The sequence below is a fragment of the Hemiscyllium ocellatum genome, chromosome 24 (genome assembly GCF_020745735.1).
Source record: "Hemiscyllium ocellatum isolate sHemOce1 chromosome 24, sHemOce1.pat.X.cur, whole genome shotgun sequence".
In the NCBI taxonomy this organism is placed as follows: Eukaryota; Metazoa; Chordata; class Chondrichthyes; order Orectolobiformes; family Hemiscylliidae; genus Hemiscyllium; species Hemiscyllium ocellatum.
The window spans coordinates 9,775,782-9,801,771 of record NC_083424.1 but is presented as its reverse complement, the minus strand read 5'-3'; the positions used below and the strand labels follow the sequence as shown (position 1 = coordinate 9,801,771).

Here is a 25,990-nt window from a genome sequence, read left to right as displayed (position 1 = left end):
AGCATTGAGCAGAGAAGTGGTAAGAACACTTCAGTAAGGCGTTCGACAAGGTTCCCCATGGGAGACTGATTAGCAAGGTTAGATCTCATGGAATGACAGGGAGAACTAGCCATTAGGATACAGAACTGGCTCAAAGGTAGAAGACAGAGAGTGATGGTGGAGGGCTGTTTTTCAGACTGGAGGCCTGTGACCAGTGTAGTTCCACAAGGATCGGTGCTGGGTCCTCTACTTTTTGTCATTTACATAAATGATTTGGATGCAAGCATAAGAGATACAGTAAGTAAGTTTGCAGATGACACCAAAATTGGAGGTGTGGTGGACAGCGAAGAGGATTACCTCAGATTACAACAGGATCTGAACCAGATGGGTCAATGGGCTGAGAAGTAGCAGATGGAGTTTAATTCAGATAAATGCGAGGTGCCCATTTTGGGAAAGCAAATCTTAGCAGGACTTATACACTTAACGGTAAAGTCCTAGGGAGTGTTGCTAAACAAAGATTCCTTGGAGTGCAGGTTCATAGCTCCTGAAAAGTGGAGTGGCAGGTAGATAGGATAGTTTGGTATGCTTTCCTTTAATGGTCAGAGTATTGAGTACAGGAATTGGGAGGTCATGTTGCGGCTGGACAGGACATTGGTTAGGCCTCTGTTGAAATATTGTGTGCAATTCTGGTCTCCATCCTATCGGAAAGATGCTGTGAAACTTGAAAGGGTTCAGAAAAGATTTACAAGGATGTTGCCAGGGTTGGAGGATCTGAGCTACAGGGAGAGGCTGAACAGGCTGGGGCTGTTTTCCCTGGAGTGTCGGAGGCTGAGGGGTGACCTTATAGAGGTTTACAAAATTATGAGGAGCATGGATAGGATAAATAGGCAAAGTATTTTCCCTGGGGTCGGGGAGTCCAGAACTAGAGGGTGTAGGTTTAGGGTGAGAGGGAAAAGATATAAAAGAGACTTAAGGGCAACTTTTTCATGCAGAGGGTGGTACGTGTATGGAATGAGCTGCCAGAGGATGTGGTGGAGACTGGTACAATTACAACATTTAAGAGGCATCTGGATGGGTATATGAATAGGAAGGGTTTGGATGGATATGGGGCGGGTGCTGGCAGATGGGACGAGATTGGGTTGGGATGACTGGTCGACATGGATGGGTTGGACTGAAGGGTCTGTTTCCATGCTGTACCTTCCCGACTCAGGCGACTGACTGTGTGGAGTTTGCACGTTCTCCCCGTGTCTGCGTGGGTTTCCTCCGGGTGCTCCAGTTTCCTCCCACAGTCCAAAGATGTGCGGCCCAGGTGAATTGGCCATGCTAAATTGCCCGTAGTGTTAGGTAAAGGGTATATGTAGGGGTATGGGTGGGTTGCGCTTCGGCGGGTCGGTGTGGACTTGTTGGGCCGAAGGGCCTGTTTCCACACTGTAAGTAATCTAATAACTCTATAACAGTTCAGGAGCTAGGGTTAGGAAGGGAAATGAATCCAAAAGGCACCAAAGGGCTGAACAGTGTTGTGGTACTTTGGCTCTCTAGCTACTTTATCAGGTCATGAAATATCTCTAGAGCAAGTTGGACATGAACCCTTGTCTTCACATGGAGTCCCATGAGCAGCATTGTGAGCAGTTATGAAAGCCTTAAAATCAGTCTGTCTATAGACAGGATACATATGGCATAAAACAGCCCATATGTGCATTTCTGGCCAAGTGATCCCACAGTCCGTGGAATCTCAGTAATATGGCAGGGTAAAACCAGAGACCAGATATTTTAGCTTCCTTTGTTACATGAGTCAAGATTTTCTCAGGATCTCAAGCATCAGCAACTCAAGTTGAGTTGGAGGCTTTTCTGTCAGAAGATTGGACCAACTGTTTATAATCATTTTTATTATTTTACTGGAAATCTGATATCTCCCATTTGGCTCCAACAGAAGCAAATCTCTGCAAAATGAAGCTTGTATTCCTTATTCTGAGCGCCTACACTGTGCCTACACTTTGTGGAGTTAAGCCTTTAGATGAACACTTCAATTTCAAGGCAACAGACAAACCGCTGAGCCCTCAAACCAGCGTGGACAGTGAGGATCCAGCCTTGGAAAGTATTCAAATGCAATTCCATAAAGATAACACCTTAACACAAGATCTCCTTCCAGAAGGAGAGGAAGACGACGAATACCTGGATTTTGATGCTCTGTTGGGGGAGGATGATGATTATATTGACGCAATTGATGAGATAGATGTGCCAGAAATAGTCACAGACTTTGAACTCTCAGATCCAGCGACCAAAAAAGCCAAGCTACTTAAGCTATTCCGCGGCAAAACCAGGATTCAACGCTTGAATACAGTGAATGCAAACTTTGCTTTTGATCTATACAGAAGCATCAGAAATGCTGTTGACCAGTCTGATAACATACTGCTAGCTCCTGCTGGCATTTCAATAACCCTGGGCATGGTCTCTTTAGGTGCAAGACACGAAACCCATCGACAGTTATTCAATGCACTTGGTTTTGCAGATTTTGTAAACGCAAGTGTAAAATACGACACAATGACAGTTCACAACCTCTTCCGTAGGTTAACCCATCGCCTCTTTCGACATAACTTTGGTTACACTCTCCGGGCTGTTAATAACCTGTTTATACGTCAGGATGCACAGATTCTGAGCAACTTCACACAAAATATGAAAACCTATTACTTCGTCGAGCCTCAGTCAGCCAATTTTTCTGACTCTACGTTGATCAATAAATTAAATGGTCACATTTTGAAGATCACCAAAGGATTGATTAAGGAAGCCGTAAAAACGATAGATCCGCAGACTCTAATCATGATTCTGAACTGCTTCTACTTGAAAGGTAAACTTATTTAGTCACACATTCAGCCAGCATATTTCTAAATTGGTGGGATATTAAATTCATCCAATATAATATCACAAATACAAAACATTATTTAATTCAGAACAGGTCACTATACCTAATCAATTTTTTAAAAATTACAATTCCAGTTGTCAAGCCTAAATCATGAATTTAACCGGTAAACATATGTACAGGGCAGTCCCTAAATTATAAATGTTCAACTTTTGAGATTCCATACCAAACTTTATTTTAAAGATCCAACACGTGAACGTTTTCACGTATTCAGGGGCATCTATTTTATATTGTGTGCCAACTTGAATACAAACACACAGAACCCATTCATAACTTGGAGACTGACGGTATATCAATGCACCCACAATCTGTCCAAATCTTACTTTCACTTCATAATATTCATCTCAGAATGCAGCACGGGGGGGGGGGGGGGGTGCGGAGATTGGGTGTGGGTGCAGCTTTCAAGGAGGCGTATAAGCTGATAGGTTGCAGAAAGCAAACTGCTGAGTTCTATGAAAGGAACATTCTCAACTCTTATGGATGCTATTGTGTTGATTTTATTTTCAATTATTTGGCGTTTAATTGACCATAAAACACTGCCCATTTCCCTTTGGCATGTTTTTCAAACATTAATTGTAGAGGAGACATATTAAAACTTTAAATCATCTGATATTCAGTTTGAGAGAGCTTGCTGCTCTATGAAAATATGGAAAATACAATGAGATTCTAAAATCTGGAATCCCGAGCTCAAATACAGTAACGCTATGTGACCTCTCCACCCACCCCCAAACAGGAACTTGGGAAACTAAATTTCCAGTTGAGAATACGTACACAGGTTCATTCCGGCTGAATGAAAAGAAAGTGGTTCGAGTCCCTCTGATGCATACAAAAGGAAACTTCTTGGCAGCTGCAGATCACAAACTGGACTGTGACATTCTGCAGCTGCTCTATGTGGGAAACATCAGCATGCTGGTCGTGTTACCCCGTAAATTCTCAGGCATGAGGATCGTCGAAACACAGCTGACATCCGAAGTGGTGGGGAATTGGTTAGACAGCATGACTAACAGGTACATTTTGAACATTCAACCATATATATGGGAGACCTCTGCAGGAAGCTAAAATCATTGGACTAGCATTTTAGTGAGCTAGACTAATGCTTTGGAGATACGGGTTCAAAAGCACAGCAGGTAATGGAATTTAAATTCAGCTCAAAGGTCTGCAACTGAATGCTAGTCTCATGGTGACCATTACTAAGATAATCACTGGTTGTCATAAACATCCATCTGATATACGAGTGTCCCCTGTCGACCTTCCTGTGACTCTGCAGCCATAGCAATTCGCTTGACTCTTCACTGCCCTCTGAAATGGTCTAGTCACTCAGTTCTAGGCTATTAAGGATGGGCAACAACAACTATTCTATGAGGAACCAAAGCTATGGGCCACTTGTTACCCAGTTGGCCTGGCAATCCTGCTCAAAAAGCTTAAAGATCCAGTGCAGTATTTTTTGAGCGTGTGGTGATGGTCATATAGGCTGAAGGTAAAACCACCACAGTCCCACCAGACTGTAGGACTGTGTTTAAAATCTGAGTTCTTATTAGAGAGAGATAACTAATGGCTTAAACAGAGGGTCACCATGCCTCAGGTGAGGAATGAGGTCGAGAAGGAGAGACATGATAACCTCAGCTGGTGTAGGAATTGAACCCGTGCTGTTGATGTCACTCTGAATCACTAACCAGCCAACTGAGCTAACCTACTCCCCCGCACCCACACCCATCTAACTTTAATTGTTGTGAGGCCATGCACTTGTGACAATATAATATAAAGTCATTTAAAGCATCACAATTTATAAGTTTGTCTTGATGTACGAGAACTTTCAGGTAGTTGTGTTGAGAGATCATTGATTCTGGGAATTTTGCCTGAAGTTACTCAACAGCTTGTACTGTTTGAACAGCTTGTGGATTTTAGGCAACTCTGGAAATTTATCAGGATGGAACCAGATTTAAAGGATTACAGTGAGGTGAAAAGATAGGAGAAATTGGGATTATTATCCATGATGCAATACAGGTTAGCACAGTTATTCAAATAAATAGGGGCTTGATAAGAGTGGACAGAGTGGAAACTGTTTTCTTTGGCAACAGGGCCAATGAACAGGTTAAAAGGTAATTGGCAAAGGGAGTTGTTAGGACAAAACCAGTTGTGAGTATCTAAAGTGGACTGTTTGAAAAGCTGGAAGAGATTCCAATATGAACTTATTAGGAATTGGATTGCAAAGTGATGGGAAAACACTAAACATTCAGCTTTGCTGATGGGCGAGCACCTTTTTCTGTACTACACCCTTTGATGATTCCATTTGCCGGAGGAACAGGGGTGTTATTCATTAAAGAAATGTAACTTCAAGGTGATGTGACAGATGAAGAGAGCAGATTCTGCTCAGGCAGTTAGATTGTTTGACTCAAATGAGAATGAAAGGATTAAGAGGCAACAGCTTAAAATATGAAAACAGAATTCAGTTAGTTCTCAAATTCTTTCTAAGAGAGTTAGTGATCTCCGGATTCAATTACCAAATGTTTGTTACATATGGTCAAAAAATGGATGGGATGAGTTTGAGAATCCTAGGTTGCTCAAGTGACGGAAGTCAGGTGACTAGAAGCTGTAATTATGGGCATTAGCTTTTGCAGTCTCTTGGCGTTTATGTCCAATTGCCTGCAAAGGTCACACTTTAAACTGAAGTCATGATAGCGCATGCGAGTTGTAAGCAGATGCTTGCACATATTTCTGTTGTATAAACCAAAATGACCACTCATTGCAGCACATAGGATTCCCACAAAGAAAAACTTACTGCTCTACCCAACATGAACCACAAACTTTGAGGGCAACTCGGCCACGCTGACAGAGACAAGGGAAGACGATCACTTTGTGACCAGGCCTGAGTAAGACGTAAAAAGGAAAGGGTAAGGAGTGGTGAGGCACACTCTCGCAGGAACCTTGGCACTTGCTGATAACATCATTCGAAGGAATTAAAGCATGGGTAGTCCAAGAGATAGAAAGGAAACATTAATCTCGGGCTCCATGGCCCCCAATGATTGAGGAGTTATATCTACACCCTGCTCATATTGCTCCTGCGTTCGGGAGACAGGTCACTTTTTGGGGTGGGGCCGGAGCAACTTTATGTGCATTTGACTGTGCTGCAAGTGGCCCAGAAATGGCTCAGTTATGTTGTCGAAAATAGGAACAGGCTGATCCCCATCTTTATAACCCTTCACTAAACCGAGCAGAACAAATAAATAACAAGTGAAGACTGAAATTGCTCAAAATCACTGTCACAAATACAGCAATCAGATCCTGGTTTCTTTCTAAGATGTCTTTTGAAGTAAAATTTTAGCGATTAAGTCACTATAAGAATAAGTGGAGCAAAAGAGGAAAAATTTTGTCGAAAATTAATTCTGAATGCAATTTTGTTTTTTACTTTAAGAACACGAAAGGTGGTGCTTCCCAGATTCAATCTGGTGAAATACTATGACCTGGTGCCATACCTGAAGACTTTGGGATTGACATTACCTTTTCAAGCAGTTGCCAATTTTACTGGAATATCAACCAAGGAGAATCTGGTCATTAACCTGGTAGGAGTTCCACTCTGCATCCACGCACAAGCACAAACGCCCAAACCAAACAGAACGGTAGCAAGTTATAAGAAACAAATTGCTGTAGAACTCAGAACATCTGGCAATACCCGTGAAGAGAAAACAGTGTTAACACTTCAAATCCAGAAAGCTATGTCACAAGTGGCTGTAGAAACCGTGTGGAGTTTGCACATTCTCCCCGTGTCTGCGTGGGTTTCCTCCGGGTGCTCCAGTTTCCTCCCACAGTCTAAAAACGTGCAGGTTAGGTAAATTGGCCATGTTAAATTGCCCACAGTGTTAGCGGCAGGGGTAAATGTAGGGGAATGGGTCAGGGTGGATTGCGATTCAGCGGGTCGGTGTGGACTTGTTGGGCCGAAGGGCCTGTTTCCACACTAAGTAATCTAAAAAAAATTCCTCAAAGAGGGTCACTGGATTTGAAATATTTTGTTTTCTCTTCACGGATTAGATTAGATTAATTTCCTACAGTGTGGAAACCAGTCCACACCGACCCTCTGAAGAGTAACCCACCCAGACACATGTCCCTCTGACTGACGCACCTAACACGATGGGCAATTTAGCATGGCCAACTCATCTGACCTGCACAGGTTTGTGACTGTGGGTGGAAACCCACGCAGACACGGAGAGAATGTGCAAAGTCCACACAGACAGTCGCCGGAGACTGGAACTGAACCTGGGACCCTGGTGCTGTGAGGCAGCAGTGCTAACCACTGCGCCACCGTGCTGCCCCTGCTGGATTTCTCCAGCAATTTCCATTTTTGTTTGGTTCAGATTTCCAGCGTCAGCAATTGTTTGTTTCACTGCTGTAGCGATCTATCATTTTGATGGGACTGTAAGATAAATCAGAATATTCAGCTAATTATAACAAATTGAGAAGAAAGTTGTGAGAATCTGGCTCAAGGTGGTACGGGACGTGGATGAGATATGTCGGAGGGCACTTCAACCACATGGGAGGGGATTGCCCAACTTTCTGCAAAAATGCTATCCCGTATTCCCAATCCGTCCATCTCGGCCTTATCTGCTCCCAGGAGGACCAGCTCCACCACAGAACACACCAGATGGCGACCGTCGTTAAAGTCTGAAATTTCTCATCCCACGTGTTTGAAGATGACCTCCAACACATCTCACCCACTCTGGCACCTCCCCACTCAAGGCACACCCTTCCAACCGCAACAAGGACAGAACCCCCTGGTCCTCACCTTCGGCCCCACCAACCTCCGCATAAATCACATGATCTGCTGACACTTCCACCACCAGGGATATATTTCCCTCTCCACCCCTTTCCGCAAAGACAGTTCCCTCTGTGACGACCTAGTCAGGTCCACGCCCCCTAACAACCCACCCTCCCCTTCTGGCATCTTTGCCTGCCACCACAGGAATTGCAAAACCTGTGCCCCCACCTCCTCCCTCACTTCCATCCAAGGCCCCAAAGGAGCCTTCCACATCCAAAGTTTTACCTGCACATCCACCAATGTCATTTATTGTATCTATTACTCCCGATGCAGTCTCCTCTACATTGGGGAGACTGGACGCCTTCTCGCAGAGTGCTTCAGAGAACATCTCAGGGACACCCGCACCAATCAACCACACCGCCTGTGGCTGAACATTTCAAATCCCTCTCCCACTCTGCTGACGGCATGCAGGTCCTGAGCCTCCTCCATCGCCACTTCCTTACCACCCGATGCCTGGGGGAAGAACGCCTCATCTTCCGCCTTGGAACCCTTCAATCCCAGGACATCAATGTGGACTTCACCAATTTCCTCTCCCCCCACCTTACCCCCGTTCCAACCTTCCAGCTCAGCACCTTCCCCATGACTTGCCCTACCTGTCAACCTTCCTTCCCACCTGTCCGCTCCACCCTCTTCTCCGACCTATCACCTTACCCTACTTCCATCCACCTACTGCACTCTCAGTTACCTTTTCCCCAGCCCCCACCTGCCATTTATCTCTCCACCCCCAAGCCTCCCAGCCTCATTCTTGACGAAGGGCTCCTGCCCGAAACATCAATTCTTCTGCTCCTCAGATGCTGCCTGACCTGTCGTGCTTTTCCACTCTCAACAAGTCATTCAGCACAACTAAATTGAGTCTTGCCACATTCATATAAATGATCAGTCTTTTCTGATATTTATTATAATTTTTCCCATTTATTCATCCAGTTTCTTCTTGAAAACATCCAAATTGTGAGCTCTGATGACTACAGATGTTGTTTTGCTTGCTAACTTCAGATCTTTTTCCCTTCAAAATGGCAACATCCTTATTTAGTACCTCAAAGTTTGCCATTTAATAAAATCAAGTAAGACAAACAGTAAAGAATGGGGATGAGCCTAGAATGACCTTTATGCTTACGTTTCAATTCTTTCAGTTCAAACACCAAGGAGCATTAAAAGTGAATGAAGAAGGAACAACAGCAGCATCCGTGACCACCGTTGGCTTTATGCCCCTTTCCATGCAGAATGAATTTTCCGTCAACAGACCCTTCTTATTTCTCATATACGAGCACCGCACTGAATGTCTGCTGTACATGGGGCGGGTGACAAACCCACTGAATGACTAATGACCAACAGGGAAGTAAAAGTAATATGCTTTCCAATAAATAGCCTAAGTTTTTGAGAAATAAAACAAATTTTTTGCATCACAATGTACGAGAATGCAACCACAGTAAGCAAATGAGCATTACTTTGTAGAAGAATATGTCAAAACAAATTTTAAAGAAAGTTTGGCAGTTTTTGTCTCACGAGATTGTACTTTCTCCTATTGTTAGTCGTGGCTTGAATTTAACAGTTGGTGTTGCTATTGCATCTTGCTAATATTTTACAGATTAATCCCAATTCAAGGGTTTTCGTCTAAGACCTTGGTCAACAAATCTCAACAAAGGGAACTTTGGATTTGTTGAAACCGCAATTATTCGGGCATGGACGCAAAAACTCCCATGGCACAACTTTAAAAGTGGACACTGTAGATACCCTTCTTAACTTTCAGCTCCAAATCAACACCATCAAAAACAGATGAACAGGTTAACTCTAGGATTGCTGTTCACATAAGAGATGCCACATTGGCCTCCCTGAAGAGCGCCTGATTTCAAAGCTGTCTTTTCCAAACAGTTTATAAAATCAGAAGCTTTATTACAAGTCGTTTGCTCACCGTCTTACACTTGGCTACATCAAGTCAAGGACTTGCAAAGTTGCAACAAGGAATTGATATCTCATGCTCATTTTTGTATTGGAAGATTAAAATTTAGATGAAAATCTAAATCCAACTCTGCAAATAACTAGACAGTACAGGCAGATTTTTTAAATAGAGAAGTAGTACTGTAACTTCCAATAAACAAACATGCTATTTTTAAAACTGGAAATTGGATCATTGTCCTGCTGGGAAAACAGAAAATGCAGGATCACAGAAGAAGGTGAATCACTTCTTCAGAGGGCCAGCACATGGTGAATAGATTGAACTGCCTCTTTCTGTGCTACAATTTTATTATAATTCTGAACAAGATGGAAAACATGTTATCCAACTGTATGCAATATCCATTGCTCTTAGTGCTTAGCTTGAGGCAAAGCGAACCAGCTGACAGAGAGATCCACGTTGTCCTGTGCTGGGTTCCCAGCCGCACTTAAAGATTTATTGATCAGGTCACATTGCATACATCAGTACTGAAGTTGAGCAGAGTTCCTATCAGCTATCTTAAAATCCAAACTTTGAAGATCATTTCTTACTTCAACAGCATTTCTGTTATCTCAATAATTACAATACTTTTCTATGCAAAAATGGTGTTGGTCATTTTTTTCCACTGACTCAAATTTAAAACTGGAGCAACTTCTTTCAAACTTAGTTATGTGATTATTTAATATATCCCAATGTATATGGTAATTAAAAAAGGACATACCTTTTGTATAAATATAGAGTCAAAAACAGTCATGGATTTGTGCAGCACAGAAATAGATCCTTTTGACCAGATATCTTAAATTAATCTAGTCCCATTTGTCAGCATTTGGCCCCCATTTCACTCGAAAACTTTCCTATTCATGTTCCCATCCTGATTGCTTTTAAATGTTGTAACTGTACCAGCCTCCACCACTTCCTCTGACAGCTTGTTCCATACACGCACTACCCTCTGCGTGAAAACATTGCCCCTTTGGTATCTTTCCCCTCTTACTTTAAACCTATGCCCTTTAGGTTTGGACTCCCTTACCCTGAGAAAAAAGATCCTATTCCATGCCCCTCACGATTTCCTCAGCTTCTAGAAGATCATCCCTCAACCTCTGATGTTCTAGGGAAAATAGCCCCAGCTCATTCTGCCGAGAGTTCAAACCTTCCAATCCATGAAATATCTTTACAAATCTTTTCTGCAACCTTTCAAGTTTAACAACATCTTTACTAAAGCAGGGAGCCCAGAGCTGAACACAGGATTCCAGAAATGGCCTAACCAATGCCCTGTACAGTTGCAACATGACCTCCTAACTCCCACTCAATGCTCTGACTGATAGCCCTAATTAATTATGCAGTTCAATCATGTAGGTACTTTCTACAATAAATAAATGCACCATCTTGGATAAAGACATATGAAAGATAAGGTACTCACCACAGCTATCACCGGTATAAGAACCCCCAAGTTACCCGCACTACTTGAAGCCTGAAACGAGGAAATACATAGATCATTCAAGAATACTTTCATTAGCCAGTATTGCTGCTAATAGCTAACTTCAACTTCAATGTTAAATGAGTTAACTGTATAGCACCATAATACACTACCGAGTGTTGTTGAAGCTCCACTGAAGTCTCAGAAGAAAAGCTAAAATCTCAAAAAAAAATTAAGCTGTCAATCACTTTTGAAAATCTCTATGGAGTTTGAACGTGCATATATAACCTGAACACACCTACAAGAATTTCCTTTCTTTTCTGCATAAAGAGTGCATTTTATGAAAAGGAGTTCTCGCAATCAAGTTCACATACCTCAGCAGTCAAACCTCTGTGTGCTATCAGCCTTGGCTCAGCACCGAGCCACTGACTCAGAATGTCATCGATTTGGGTCCCATGCTATAAACTTCACCATGTAATTCACGATGACACTTCAGCGCGGTACAGATGGAAAGTGCTAGTTTTCATTCTTGCTCTCTTGGGTGACAATATTTAATATCAGCATTCCGCAGAGACAATTCCCTCCGTAACTCCCACATCTCCCATCAGCCCACCCTCCACTGCTGGCACCTTCCCTGGCTGCTGCAAGATGTGTAAAACCTCTGCCCACACCTCTCCCCTCACCACCATCCTAGGCCCCAAAGGATCCTTCCAAATCCAACAGAGATTTTCTTCCACATCCAAACACCCCATCCACTATGACCATGGCTCTTAATGTGGTCTCTTCCACATTGGGGAGATAGGACGCCATCTCTCGGAATGTTTCGGAGAACATCTCTGGGACACCTGCATCAAACAACCCACAACCCAACCAACCAATTCAATTCCCCTCCCACTCCACCAAGGACATGCAAGTCCTGACCTCTACCACCCGGATGAAGAACACCTCATATTTCTAGCAAGTTTTGAGAAAATTTGTAGCTCAGGTTGTGGTTCTGGATGTAGGCTTGCTCGCTGAGTTGGAAGATTCATTTTCAGACGTTTCATCACCGTACCAGGTAACATCCTCACTGAGCCTCCCACCTATCAACATCACCACCCCCCTGTATCTACTTTCCCTGCTACCTTCTCCCACAGCATCCACCCTATTTATCTCTCAGCCTCCTCGCCAACCCCCAATTCCTGATGAATGACTTAAGCCCGAAACGTCAATTCTCCTGCTCGTCAGATGCTGCGCTTTTCCAGCACCACACTTTTCAACTTGCAAAGAAGTTCCTCCAATGTACTGGACAATATCTATGACTCAACCAACATCGCATGAAAGCAGGTTCTGATCATGAACCAAACTGCTCTGTGAGAGATTCAGCTATGCACAAATTGTCTGACACACATCCATATATGGAGAAAGCAATCTAGAGTTGGACAGGTACTTAATTGGTGGTGAAAGTGAGGTCTGCAGATGCTGGAGATCAGAGCTGAAAATGTGTTGCTGGAAAAGCGCAGCAGGTCAGGCAGCATACAAGGAGCAGGAGAATCGACGTTTCGGGCATGAGCCCTTCTTCAGGAAAGAAGAGGATTGACTGAGGATGTTACCTGGTATGGTGATGAAACGTCTGACAATGAACCTTCCAGCTCAGCGAGCAAACCTACATCCAGAACCGCAACCTGAGCTACAAATTTTCTCAAAACTTGCTAGAAATATGAGGTGTTTTTCATCCAGGTGGAAGAAGTCCAGGACTTGCATGTCCTTGGTGGAGTGGGAGGGGAATTGAAGTGGTTGGTTGGGTTGTGGGGTTGTTTGGTGCAGGTGTCCCAGAGATGTTCTCCGAAACATTCCGAGAGTTGGCGTCCTATCTCCCCAATGTGGAGGAGACCACATCAAGAGCACTGGTCATAGTGGATGGGGTGTTTGGATGTGGCAGAAAATCTCTGTTGGATTTGGAAGGATCCTTTGGGGCCTAGGATGGTGGTGAGGGGAGAGGTATGGGCAGAGGTTTTACACCTCTTGCAGCAGCAAGGGAAGGTGCCGGCAGTGGAGGGTGGGCTGATTCCTGAAGAAGGGCTCAAGCCCGAAACGTCGACTCTCCTGCTCCTTGGAAGCTGCCTGACCTGCTGCGCTTTTCTAGCAACACATTTTCAGCTTAATTGGTGGTGAAATTTTGGGATATTCAAAGTTCGTAAAAGGCCCTGTCAAATGTAATATCTTACTTCCCTTTCCACAAGACTTGCGTAAAAGAGCTTTCAGCATTCAAACAGAAAGCCTTTATTGACAAAGTGCTTTGCAATTTCTCTCAGAACTTCACAATTTTCCTTCGTAGGATGTGAACGTCACTGGCAATACCAACATTTGCTGCTCACTCCAAACAGCTTGAAATGGTGGCAATAAGCAGTCTTTGGTAATTGCAATAGCCCATAGTACAGGTACTGTGCCATTAGGGAGTTACAGGATTTTGACCCAGCAAAAGTAAGGCAATGGAAATATATTCCATGACACGGAGAGAAATTTGGAATGGAATGTGCAGGTTGTAATGTTCCCACACATCTGCTGCACTCATCCTTCTAGGTGGTAGAGGCCACATGTTTGGAAGGTGCTGAAGTATGACTGAATTGCTGCAATGCATCTTCTAGATGCTGCCACTGTAGGTCAGCTATGGAGGAAGTGAACGCTTAAGGCATCCGGAAATGATTCATAATGGATTGATTTGAAAAGGAGATAGTTGTGATACACAGGTCATTTCAAAAACAATATTTCAGAGAAATGTATGGATTAAGTTGGGTGATAAGGTCACTGCAAATCCATACAAGTTACAAGGTTTTTTAAAAAGACTTATTTGCACATGCTTAGGAAGGACTGAGTCATGGAATTCAGATGTCTCGAGAACAGTGAAGTCAATCACATATCGCTGTAGTACCTGGATTGGAAGGGCAGTGTGGGTAGTGAATGCTGAAACCTTGCTTCTTTAAGACCAACTCCCAGCAAAAGGGCAGAACTTTAGGTTCAGAATCTGCCAATTGAGAGGCATTTAGCACAGAAGAAACAAGGTAAAATTTTCTCGCTTTCAAACACAAGACAGCTTTCACCAGGACAAAAGAAGTGAAAGTAAATAATTGAAAACCAACTGATTCCATAAACCAAAAACCCTATTCTGTTATTATCTCCAAATTAAGTGCAATGCTTCAACAGGAAGAAAAACCTTTTTAAAATATCCCAAAGTAATACTAAACATCAAATCATTAACCAATGTTAAGACAATGGATCAGTACCACAAAGCATTTATGGACATTTCTTTCACTTTTACTTCCAAGGTGTGAAATTTTTAAAGGAACCGTGACAGAAAATCTAGAGATTAAAATTCAGAGTGTGTCTGGCAAAGTCCGGTGTTAAGCCAATGGAAATGGTCAAATAGGGAGGGACATGAGAAGAGGAGATAGCAAGGAGATTGATTCTCTTCCCTCTCAGCAGGAAGTTACCTCTTGCAGGTATGGCCTATTGGTATTATCACTAGACCGTGAATCCAGAACTTCAGCTAAATGGGGACTGGGTTCAAATCCCATCATGGCAAATGGCAGAATTTGAATGCAATCAAAAAAATCTGGAATTAAGGATCTACTGATGACCATGAAACCACTATTGATGTTCAGAAAAATCCATTTGGTTCACCAGTGTCCTTCAGGGAAGGTAAACTACCACCCTCACCTGGTCTGGCTGACATGAGACTCCAGACTCTCAGCCATGTGGTTGCTTTACAGCTGCCCTCTGAAACTGCCATGCAAGCCACTCAGTTGGAGTGCAGCTCAGGAGGGACAATACATGCTGGCCAGCCAGTGACACCCAGGTCCCACAAGTGAATACAAATAAAAAGTTCATGCTATCCATTTGGGTGAGTCAAAGACAAGGGTTTAAAAAGACAGTTTCAGTTCAGCTGAAGACGACTAGTGGGACTGAATGCTCACATGCGACATCCTGGGTTTGAGTATTAGCATGCTGTGAAACTAATACTTGAGAAACTAATATCCCCTATGCTGTAGGCAATGACCCTCTACCTAGAGTGCTGCTAACCAGCTAAAAAGGAAACAAGACAACAAAAGGCTCACACACTCCGAAAGGTGGAGTTTAATCACAATCATTAGACACCATAAATGTAGAACCTGCAAAAGTCAGAATTGCAAAGCTAGCTTTTCACCTACTAATGCAAAACTACCAGTAACCCAAACTGCAATGCCGCAATATTCAACTATCAGTTCTTAGCAAACAATTCAAAGATTGATCCCTATATTTTTTCAAATGTTTATTTTCTTGGACTTCCTTCTTATTTCTAATCGCTGTATATGTACTTTGTTTTACTAATTCTTCTCAGATTTAATACTTCCTAAACCTACTTTTTCTTCATTCAAGAAAACCTGGTTAAATTGGCTCCTTTCAATAAAAGTTCATATGGGTCTAGAAGAAAGTGATTCACAAGCGAAGGGATCTTTTATAAATTAACCTTGCTACAACCAACCAAAAAATGAGGTTGAAAAAAGATGGAGAGCCTGCTCATCCCTCCTCACATTGGAGACCAACAGTTGGAGTATTCTGTCTGGAACCATAATGAACTGGGGAACCTCGTGTGGAGTCTGTTTGTAACATCTGAAGGGGATAGCCCTACTGTGAATTCTCAGTTAATTCAGATTTTGGACATCAGTTTTCTCATATTTCTGTTTTCAAATTCTTACATTGGAAAATACAAAAAAATTATAATGAAGTTCTGTGTAAATGGTTGAAAACTTTAAAAGCATAGATGGACTTCGTGCTTTGATGCTAATCATTAACCTGTAAGCTTAAACTTTGAACAAATACTGTTATTTCATTCACTGTTTAAAGACAGTGCTTCTGTTAATATTTATTTTTGTTATGACATTAGGAACATAGTTTGCCATCAAGTTAATACAATAAACTTGTGCTGCTTCACATACCAACGATATATTAATACAGTGTGTAGATGCAGGGGAAATCATGATTACCACTGCTCTGCAGAAAAGGATTATATTGTTACATTCCTTCCCCTTTGCCATCTCAAGGTTTGCAAGTGCTTCTGTGCTGAAACTTGCGCCTTAACTTTCAAATCAAATATCAGCTGAGATCAGCTGGGCTCTCCTTCGATAACTCAGCTGGTAGAGCGAAGGACTGTGGTGTGTCGCAAATCTGTCATCCTTAGTTGTGGGCGGCATGGTGGCACAGTGGTTAGCACTACTGCCTCACAGCGCCCGAGACCCGGGTTCAATTCCCAACTCAGGCGACTGACTGTGTGGAATTTGCATGTTCTCCCCGTGTCTGCTTGGGTTTCCTCCGGGTGCTCCGGTTTCCTCCCACAGTCCAAAGATACGCAGGTCAGGTGAATTGGCCATGCTAAATTGCCCGTAGTGTTAGGTAAGGGGTAAATGTAGGGGTATGGGTGGGTTGCGCTTCGGCGGGTCGGTGTGGACTTGTTGGGCCGAAGGGCCTGTTTTCACACTAAGTAATCTAATCTAATGTAATCACTGATCACTTTGAGTCAGATGAATGTGGGATCAAACCTGCCCATTGCACACATAAGGCCAGGCTGATGTGAAACACTGAAGGAATGTTCATCGTCAGACATACCACGGAAATAGATGCATTTGCCTACAAAAAGAAAATTTCACATTTTCACAGCAATTTGTCTTATCCAAAGCATTAGGGTTCTAAAAGCTGTGATAAAGTTGACCACATTTGACTGTGGAGAGAAGTATCAGCATTTTAGGAACAAACCAGGGGCAAGATGCGTTATGAATAACTATTGTATCTGTTGTAATAATACTTCAGAGCAGTATACAGAATAGTGGGTCAGCTCAAGCAGTTAACAACAAACAGAAGTGTTTTAATGTCATTTAAATCAGAGTGTTCCTGTATTGCGGTTTGTTCAATGAAGTACGATATGTGAGCTGTAAAACTCAAAAGTTTCACATGATGGTGTCTGCGACCTAAATTTCCAAGTTTTGTTTTTCCAAGATTGCTTTGGGAGGCAAGGGAGAAGATTGCAAGAGTCTGGTGGAGATATTTAATATGTCACTTGCCAGAGGTAAAGTGCCAGATGACTGGAGGATAGCCAATGTGGTTCCATTGCTCAAGAAGGGGAGCTGGTATTTCCAGACAAATTAATTTTGTGTAAGTGGTAGGAAAGTTGTTATACAAATATTCTGAAGGACAGGATTAATCAATACTTGAAAAGACTGATATTGATCAGTGAGATCCTGTTTGACAAGTTGGAGTTTTTTGAAAAGCTGATTAAGTATAGTGATGAGACTAGTGCAATTGATGTGGTTTACGTGGACTTGAGTAAGGCCTTTTGAGAAGGTCCCATGTGGAAGGCTGGTCCAAAAGGTAAGAGCCCATGGGACCTACAGGAAGTTGGATCCAAACCTGACTTACAAATAAAAGGCAAAGAGTGATGGTGGGGGGGTGGTTTTGTGATTGAAAGTCTGTGACCAGTGGTGTACCACAGATTTGGTGCTGGGACCCTTGCTACCTATTTACAAAAACAACCATCTATGGAGCTAGTTGAGTTCACTTTCTGCTGTAACTAATCGATAATTTCTTTCAAAAATGACTTGGATGTGAATGCTGAAGGTTTAATTAGTCAGTTTGCAGATGACGCACAAAATGGTCTGATGTTGATGAGCTAGTAAACTGGGCAGAGCAACAGCAGATGGAATTCATCCTGATGAGTGCGAGGTGAGGCATTTTGGGAGGTCTAATTGGGGAAAAAATGAATGGCAGGAACCTTGGTGTACCAGTCCATCAATCCCTGAAAGCATCAGCACAGGTAGATCGTATAGTGAAGACGATTGATGGAATGCTTGCTTTCATTTGCTTGGGCACAGACTATTGGAGCAACAAAATCTTGTTATAACCACATAATACATTGGTTAGGCCACACACAGAACACTGTGCGCAGTTCTGGATACCACGCTAGTGGAAGGATGTGATTGCACTAAAGCAAGCACAGAGGAGATTCATCAAGATGCTGCTAGAGATGTAAAGTGTCAGTTATGAGGCCAGACAGGTTTGGTTTGTTTTTCTTGCAGCAGAGGAGGCTAAGAAACAGAGTTCGGGCTTTGAATCCAATAAGACTGTTCTTCTCAAAGCCTCTTAGTTCTGAAGTCAGAATGGGAGTTAGTCAATGCATGATTCTTACCATTGACCTGGTCTTGTAGCCAGACCATCTATGGAGCTAGTCGAGTTCACTTTCTGCTATAACTAATCTATAATTTCTTTCAAAAAGCATCAATTGACACTTCTCGTTGTTAAATAGGAGGCCGAGGGGTTACCTTACACAGGTTTATAAAATAATGAGGGTCATAGATAAGGTGAATAGCCAAGGTCTTTTCCCCAGGGTAGGGGAGTCCAAAACTAGAGCGCATAGGTCTAAAGGTGAGAGGGAAAAGATTTGAAAGGAACCTGAGGGGAAAATGTTTCACACATAGGATGGTGTGCATATGGAAAGAATTGCCAGAGGAAGTGTTAGAGGCAAGTACAATTACAACATTTAAAAGACATTGGGCAGATATACGGGGAGAAAAAGGTTTAGAGGGATATGGGCCAAATACTGGCAAATGGAATTAATTCATGTTTGGAAACCTGGTCAGCATGAACGAAATGGACTGAAGGATCTGTTTCCATGCTGTGTGACTTTATGACTCTAATTAACTTGAAGAGTTTTCAGTTTCAACAGAGTCACTGTTCTATGCCCTCATTTTCACAATTTTTAAAACTGCAACGTTCAGAGAGATTCTGTTTCGCCAAAATATAGAAGTATATATCCTCTCAAGACAACATCAAGAGATTTTATTGCCCAGGCATGCCAGCACCCACACACTGATACACACTGTTACATCATCTTACAAATAAAGCAAATACTTTGGATTCCAGACTACATGAGGCAGCACAGCCTTAAAAGATGGAGTGTGGATATTTTTCATGACTAACCCGAATGGAGCCACTGATGGAAATGGTGCATTCTGCAGCTTACCTTTAAAGCAGGACCTTTCTCACTTGCTCTTTCACTTGCTCGTTTCCCTTCTAAACCAAGCTGCACAAAAAGCTCCAGCAAATTCACAAGTAGTTCATCAACCAGTTGCTCCCCCTGCAGGTTAGCTGCTATGTTGGCGAGGGCATTGATAACTGCCAGGGAACAGTGCCTGAAACAAAGGGAATCAGGATGGTTTATGTGAAACTGTGACAGTCATTAGCGCAATAAAAACTGCTCCTTTTTAAAAAGGATTTGCATCCCATAACACTGACATCTGGAGATGGAGGACACTCAATATAGTGGCCAAATAACACTTCCATTTCAAGAGACAGGTGCAATATACACCAACTTTCCCAATTTAGAAATCTGGTCAGAAAAAACAAACTGTTGGTTCAGAATTTTTTTGAGTAGACCCAAGCAATCCCTCATCACCAATTTAGCCCAGCAGTGTGTGTTGACAAACTAATCGTACATAACCGTTTTATATTTGAATTCATAGATTTGTAGTTTGGGATTTCTAAAGTCATTTATAATGCAAAACGTTCTGAAATTCAGAAATGACTGGGCCTCCAAGTTTCCAGCCTGCAGAGATTCTTGTGTAGCAACATTACATTCAACCTCAATGAGCAGTATGACATTAGTTCAAGTGCTGATACTAAGTTCTGTTGTTATTTGGATCTTTTTCAGCAATGAGGTTACAGCACCAAGAACCGGTGTCCAAACCTCAACATTCTAGCTAACAACAATCAAACAGAACAAAGCAGCAGTACCAAACAATAAATATATGTAGGACTACACCTAAAATACCTCAAAACAAAAAGAAGCAGCTGTTATAGCCAGAAAGTTTTCCTGTCCTCCATCTTGGATTACCGAGACCTTATCGGAAAGACTTTGTGAAGCTTGAAAGGGTTCAGAAAAGATTTACAAGGATGTTTCCAGGGTTGGAGGGTTTGAGCTATAGGGAGAGGCTGAACAGGTTGGGGCTGTTTTCCCTGGAGTGTTGGAGGCTGAGGGGTGACCTTATAGAGGTTTACAAAATTATGAGGTGCATGGATAGGGTAAATAGACAAAGTCTCTTCCCTGGAGTAGGGGAGTCCAAAACGAGAGGGCATAGGTTTAGAGTGAGAGGGGAAAGATATAGAAGGGGCCTAAGGGGCAACTTTATCATGCAAAGAGTGGTGCATCTATGGAATGAGCTGCCAGAGGAAGTGGTGGAGGCTGGTACAATTGCAACATTTAAGAGGCATCTGGATGGGTATATGAATAGGAAGGGTTTGGAGGGATATGGGCCGGTTGCTGGCAGGTGGGACTAGATTGGGTTTGGATACCTGGTCGGCATGGACGGGTCGGACTGAAGGGTCTGTTACCGTGCTGTACATCTCTATGACTGTATGACAGGTTGCCAGAGCTTTAAGAGTACAACTTACAAGGGTAATGGTCCGAGGGCTGAGTCACTATTAAATAAAAACCCTCAAGGTTACTTTGATTTCTACCATGAACAACAAACAACAAAATTGCGGGAGCTCAATCCTCTGCAAGTCACAAATTGTTCTGACTTGGACATAACATTATTTCAACACAGCTGCATCAATAATTTGGAATAGCCTGCTGAGAGATCATTGTCACATTATCGCTGCAAAGGCCACAACAGTTCAAAGAGAAGATGCACTCCCATTTTCTCAGAGCAACAATGGATGAGTGATAACTGTGGCCTTGGCAGGGTCACTGACATCTCAAGGAAATGAGTTATTTTGAAACAGCAGCTTGGTTGTATACAACTTTTCCTGCTGAGAAAAGGAGACAGGCTTGCGTTCACAAGAAAAGGGTGCTGTCTGGTAGGCAAGTCAACTCTACTGGTCAAATGTTCTTTAGGGCAGAAAGCTGCCACCCTTACCCGGTCTGACCTACACATGACTCCAGATGCACAGCAATGTGGTTGACTCTCAACTGCTTTCTGGGCAATTAGGGATGTGCAAAAAAAGGTGGTCTAGCCAGCACCTCCCTCAGCCCATAAATGAATAAAAAGAACATTTTTGCTTAATTCAAACAAATGTGGAACACCTGGACAACTTTTTACTGTTTGTAGAGGAGAGGCTCGACATATAAAGCTTCCAACAAGCACAAGGAGCCTCATGAATAACCCAGCTGATCATCGGAATTGCATCATTACTGTAATCCCCAGCCCATTCGGGATTGCTCAGCAAATGCTGTCCAATCGCAGAATGCCGTCAAACATCAGTTATCATGGTCTAAGTTTGGAAAGTATAGACTTATGCCCTGAAATACCCTAATCATAAGGGCAACAGAAGCAGACTCAATGGCCACTTGCAAAAGCAAATTAGATAAGTACCTGAAGGGGGAGAATGGAAGGTATAAAGAACAGGAAAGTGGGATTGTTGAGAGAGCTCTTTCAAAGAGCGAACACAGGCATGATGGACAATAGAGCCACTGGCGTGCTTTGTGAGCAACAAAGACATAGTTCTGCAAATTTTCAATAGAGAGTTTCTAATCTCCCTCTCACAAATCAGGAAAAAATGCTAAGCAGAGGAGAGTACTTACCAGTAGCGTGCCATTGGAGGCAGCGGTCACCTTTGGGACTTGTGTCAAAGCTATTTTAGAGAAATATATTGATGCAGGTCATCAGCCTACCATCATTTGCCGCCAAGTGGGGAATGACAGGATTTCAAAGGAAGGAGAGATTACTGGACAGCAAATAAGATGGTTGGCTCTGAAGTGACTAGGAATGAAGGTTCTCAGATTGAACAGTTGTGAATTCTTTCACTCAGTTGGTCAAGAGGAATGAAATGGGAAAAAGTATGTACGTTGTATAGAACAATACTTCAAAACCTACCTGTAACCATGATCTTTGTGGTCTTTAGTTGCTGAGTAAACAACTGAACTGGCTTTGACACTGATTTGTTGAAAGAGGTTCCAGACTTCTTGATAAATATATTGCTGCAAAAAATAAAATTTGGTCAGCATTTTTCAAATTGTCCTAGGTACTGAACTTGAACTGTCGTAATTTGACAGCACATTCCCAACCCATGACCTCTGTCAGCTCGGAAAAGGGCACCAGATACATACAAACACCAGCACCTATAAACCACCCTTCCTGCCACATATCATCCTATCTTGAAACTAAATCACCGTTCCTCCACCATGCTGGTCCAATAAATGCCGGTCCATCCAGGGATATCTCTTGGTTTCAGCAATCATCTTGATGTAGCACCTTATCAAATGCCTTTGGAAATCTAAATACAGTACATTCACCTGTCCTGTATGATCTAGAACACAAGATACTGCCTCAAACAGCTCCAATACATTAGTCAAATAGGTCTTTCACAAAAACATGTTTGCATGTTCAGTATGCTCTGTTAACTCTAACTTTGATTCTCTCTGCACCGTTAGTGCCTGGCGCATTGAATATTCCCAGACTTTTCAGTTTTTATTTCAGCTTTCCAATATCTGCCGCCTTTCGCTTCTAAATAAATCGATACACTTTCCTCCTTCCAAATAATTGGATCACCAAAAGATCTCTGTTCAGAGGATGAAAACTAACAGATGGCTTGATGCAATTTCCCAGATAGATTTTGGCTGTTTCCAAAGATGGGCTACCATACTAATCAATTAATTTAGAACAGTTGTGTGCAGCAGTCTCAAATCTACGGAGAGACAATGAGAATTACTCATGCCAAATGACATGGAATGAAGAGAGCCACCCTTTTCCAAGACAGAATTTGACATCAGGATTTTAATTTGCAACCACACCCTCTGGACAGGACATTATATTAGAGTGGATTACCCATTTGTAGGAGAACTCACCTGCTCTCATCCCCAAGGATTCATCCCGCTGTGCGACTTTCAAAGTTCTGAACTTGAAATTATTCCTTCGGTGGACACAGCTCAGAATGTCAAGAGGTTTAAATTAGTGCCCTAACTAATTTTGAAAATTATTCCCCAAACTCGAATTATTTGACCTGGAATTGTAAGTAACAGCCACAAATCTTTGCACCATACTTACGTTCCCTGTGATAACCATGCAGCCCAACTGATCGATAATAAGAACGTCCAGCTGAGACGGTGGCTGGCAGAATTTCTGCTGCAGAATTTGCAGAATTGGTTCCATCACCTTTGGGGTGTCTCTCAACGCCACAGCGATGTGGCCGAGGGCACGGATCGTGTGGTCAGGAATCAAATGGGCATCTCTGGAAGAAGAAAGCAAGATAAATCCAACAACAATCAACCAAGTATAACCATGCTGAGACAACAAGGTCCAAAATTCAAGGGTCTGCAGCCAAAGTATAAAACACTCTGTATTTTCAGAATTTTATGAGTTTCAATGACATCATTTCTCATTCTTTTAAATTCCAGAAAACATAGATCCATTCTTACAGCACAAACACCTCAGACTTAAATGTGTACTTGTTTGGTCTGTGTTCGTGGCTATTAAATCGTTCCTAAGACAGGGAAATTAAAGCGGTCTCGTCAAAGTCCTGCACAATTGCATCAAGCTTTCATTACGCATGCACTTCACTCACCATTTCCATACTTCTGCCGTCTGTTTTCTTATGCAAATGAAATTTTGGAAAGTTAATTACTGCTATAATAGTTTTAAATGAAATCTGATGCTATGGAGTAAATAGTAGAAAAATTCCATTTTCAGAGGGATGCCAATACTCAATATTCCTTTAAAAATACAGTATTTTCAGAGCAACAAGACTGTTACTCTCAGAAGCAAAGAATTTAAGGCACATTTCAACAACATTTTAGAAGTGGTTACAAAAATGCTGTTAATTGAACTCTACTTTCTCATGTAAAATGTTAATAAAAATTTTTTAAATGTTGTTGTGGTTCTGCTCGCCAAGCTGGAAGTTTTTGCTGCAAACGTTTCGTTCGCTGGCTAGGGAACATCATCAGTGCTGTTGGAGCCTCGTGTGAAGCGCTGCTTTGATGTTTCTTCCGGTAGAAACATCAAAGCAGCGCTTCACAGGAGGCTCCAACAGCACTGATGATGTTCCCTAGCCAGGGAACGAAACGTTTGCAGCAAAAACTTCCAGCTCGGCGAGCAGAACCACAACAACGGATACCCGAGCTACAAATCTTCAATCAGATTTTAAATTTTTAAAATACTAAGCCATTTAATTCTCAAAATAGGTTCAAAACGAGGTCAGGAGCTGCATATGAGCTCCTGATGAGTTGCGTGTGGCTATGGAGCTGCAGGTTGCAGCCCCCTGGTCTCAGCCCTTGCATTACTAGTCACTTAACACCACACCCGGTTCCTGTTACTCTGTTCTTATCTCTTGTATGTTTCTTAACTCAATGCCCCTTCTCAGCTGTGCGCACAGACCAACTGCAGCAACATGGAAGTTACCATGCAGGCCTCTCACCTGTTTCTTCCTTAATGATAGCTCACACATATGGCTGCATTAAAAACAGGGCTGACATTGGTCTCAATCTACTCATTTCATATAAAGTGCGCAAAGTAACTTGCACAATCAAGTGAAAGAAAGACACATCATGTTCAATTTAGTATTTATTTGCAGCAAAGAGAGGTCAACACAAACTACCATTTGCAATTAATTTCATAAAAAGCAACAGGAAATGCTTTGGATCACAAGAAACCAAAAACTCTTGCAGGGAAATATTTTTTCTGCACCGATTCTCTTTAATTACACTTAAATATTCTCACTAGTTCCAGAAACAGCAGAGGATCTGAAGATAAAGATAAAGAACTGCCATGCAGTTCATTGCAGTCCATTCTGGAAAAACAGGTTAATGAAGGAACCAGATAAGGACATGAAATGAAATCTGATTGTTGGATCATAGACTGAAAGTCAACATTCATTTCAAATCTACAAAGAAGGTAACCAAAAGCTACGCGCCAGATAATTCCACTCATGTTCAAGGGAGGAAACACAAGAGGACGCATGTGGAATAAATACTTAAACAATCCTATCATTTAATTCTGGTGTTGCAAAGCATGTTTATAGAGTGCAGAGGTCATGAGACAATATTTGAATATTAAATAGGAATGCTATAACCACAGAAACAGTAATGTTTCAAAGCCTCTCATGGTCAATTAATAAAGATAACTAATGCAAAGCTGTCAGCATTGTCTACCATTTTGACAATTTGACGAGAATTATTCACCGTTCTAATGATTTGGCTTGGTAATTTGAACCAGCAAGCTTCAGGCAGGGTCAAACTTGTCAACGGCTGGGCTGTCAGCTCGGTATTATGGAGAAATTCAGTTCTGAAGGAATCATATCTTTTAACTGCTCATTTGCCACTTGGGTGTTGTAACTTGCTCATATAGTTCATTTCAATGTTTACATGCAGTCAACCACAACTTCAAGTCAGGTGTGGGATTTGGTTCAGCTCTTTAAGCCACGGCCATTACAATATCAGAGTAACATAGATAGTGGCGTCAAGGCTGATGGTGAACAAGCAGGAAAGTGAAACTAAGTTCAAGATTAGATTAGATTACTTACAGTGTGGAAACAGGCCCTTCGGCCCAACAAGTCCACACCGACCCGCCGAAGCGCAACCCACCCATACCCCTACATTTACCCCTTAACTAACACTACAGGTAATTTAGCATGGCCAATTCACCTGACCCGCACATCTTTGGAATGTGGGAGGAAACCCACGCAGACACGGGGAGAACGTGCAAACTCCACAAGTCTGTCGCCTGAGTCGGGAATTGAACCCGGGTCTCAGGCGCTATGAGGCAGCAGTGCTAACCACTGTGCCACCGTGCTGCCCACAGATTGGACATTATCACGGTGAATGGCAAAGCAGACTTGAAGGGTCATATTTTCCTTATATTCTCAATTATCTGCCAATATGAATGAGTTCACTGGTAAGGAGAAATTCTCTCCATTATAACATGATGGTCACAGTTGTCCCAT

At 42.4% G+C, this 25,990-nt stretch overlaps 2 protein-coding genes across 4 annotated transcripts in view; one reads left to right on the top strand and one right to left on the bottom strand.

The window, feature by feature from the left end:
• Positions 1-25,990, bottom strand: part of pi4kab (phosphatidylinositol 4-kinase, catalytic, alpha b) — a 166,941-nt gene that overhangs the window by 101,192 nt on the left and 39,759 nt on the right. For all 3 annotated transcript variants that reach the window (XM_060843454.1, XM_060843455.1, XM_060843456.1), the window contains 4 exons: positions 23,101-23,284; positions 21,931-22,034; positions 19,080-19,248; positions 11,054-11,104 (listed from right to left, as the gene is read on the bottom strand). In XM_060843454.1, coding sequence (XP_060699437.1) covers positions 11,054-11,104; positions 19,080-19,248; positions 21,931-22,034; positions 23,101-23,284 — 508 coding nt within the window. The remainder of the gene's footprint in view (positions 1-11,053; positions 11,105-19,079; positions 19,249-21,930; positions 22,035-23,100; positions 23,285-25,990) is intronic.
• serpind1 (serpin peptidase inhibitor, clade D (heparin cofactor), member 1) lies at positions 1,927-9,028 on the top strand. The gene is made up of 4 exons (XM_060843917.1): positions 1,927-2,824; positions 3,630-3,903; positions 6,309-6,456; positions 8,837-9,028. Exons 1-4 carry the CDS (start codon positions 1,927-1,929, stop codon positions 9,026-9,028), a joined length of 1,512 nt encoding a protein of 503 aa, XP_060699900.1.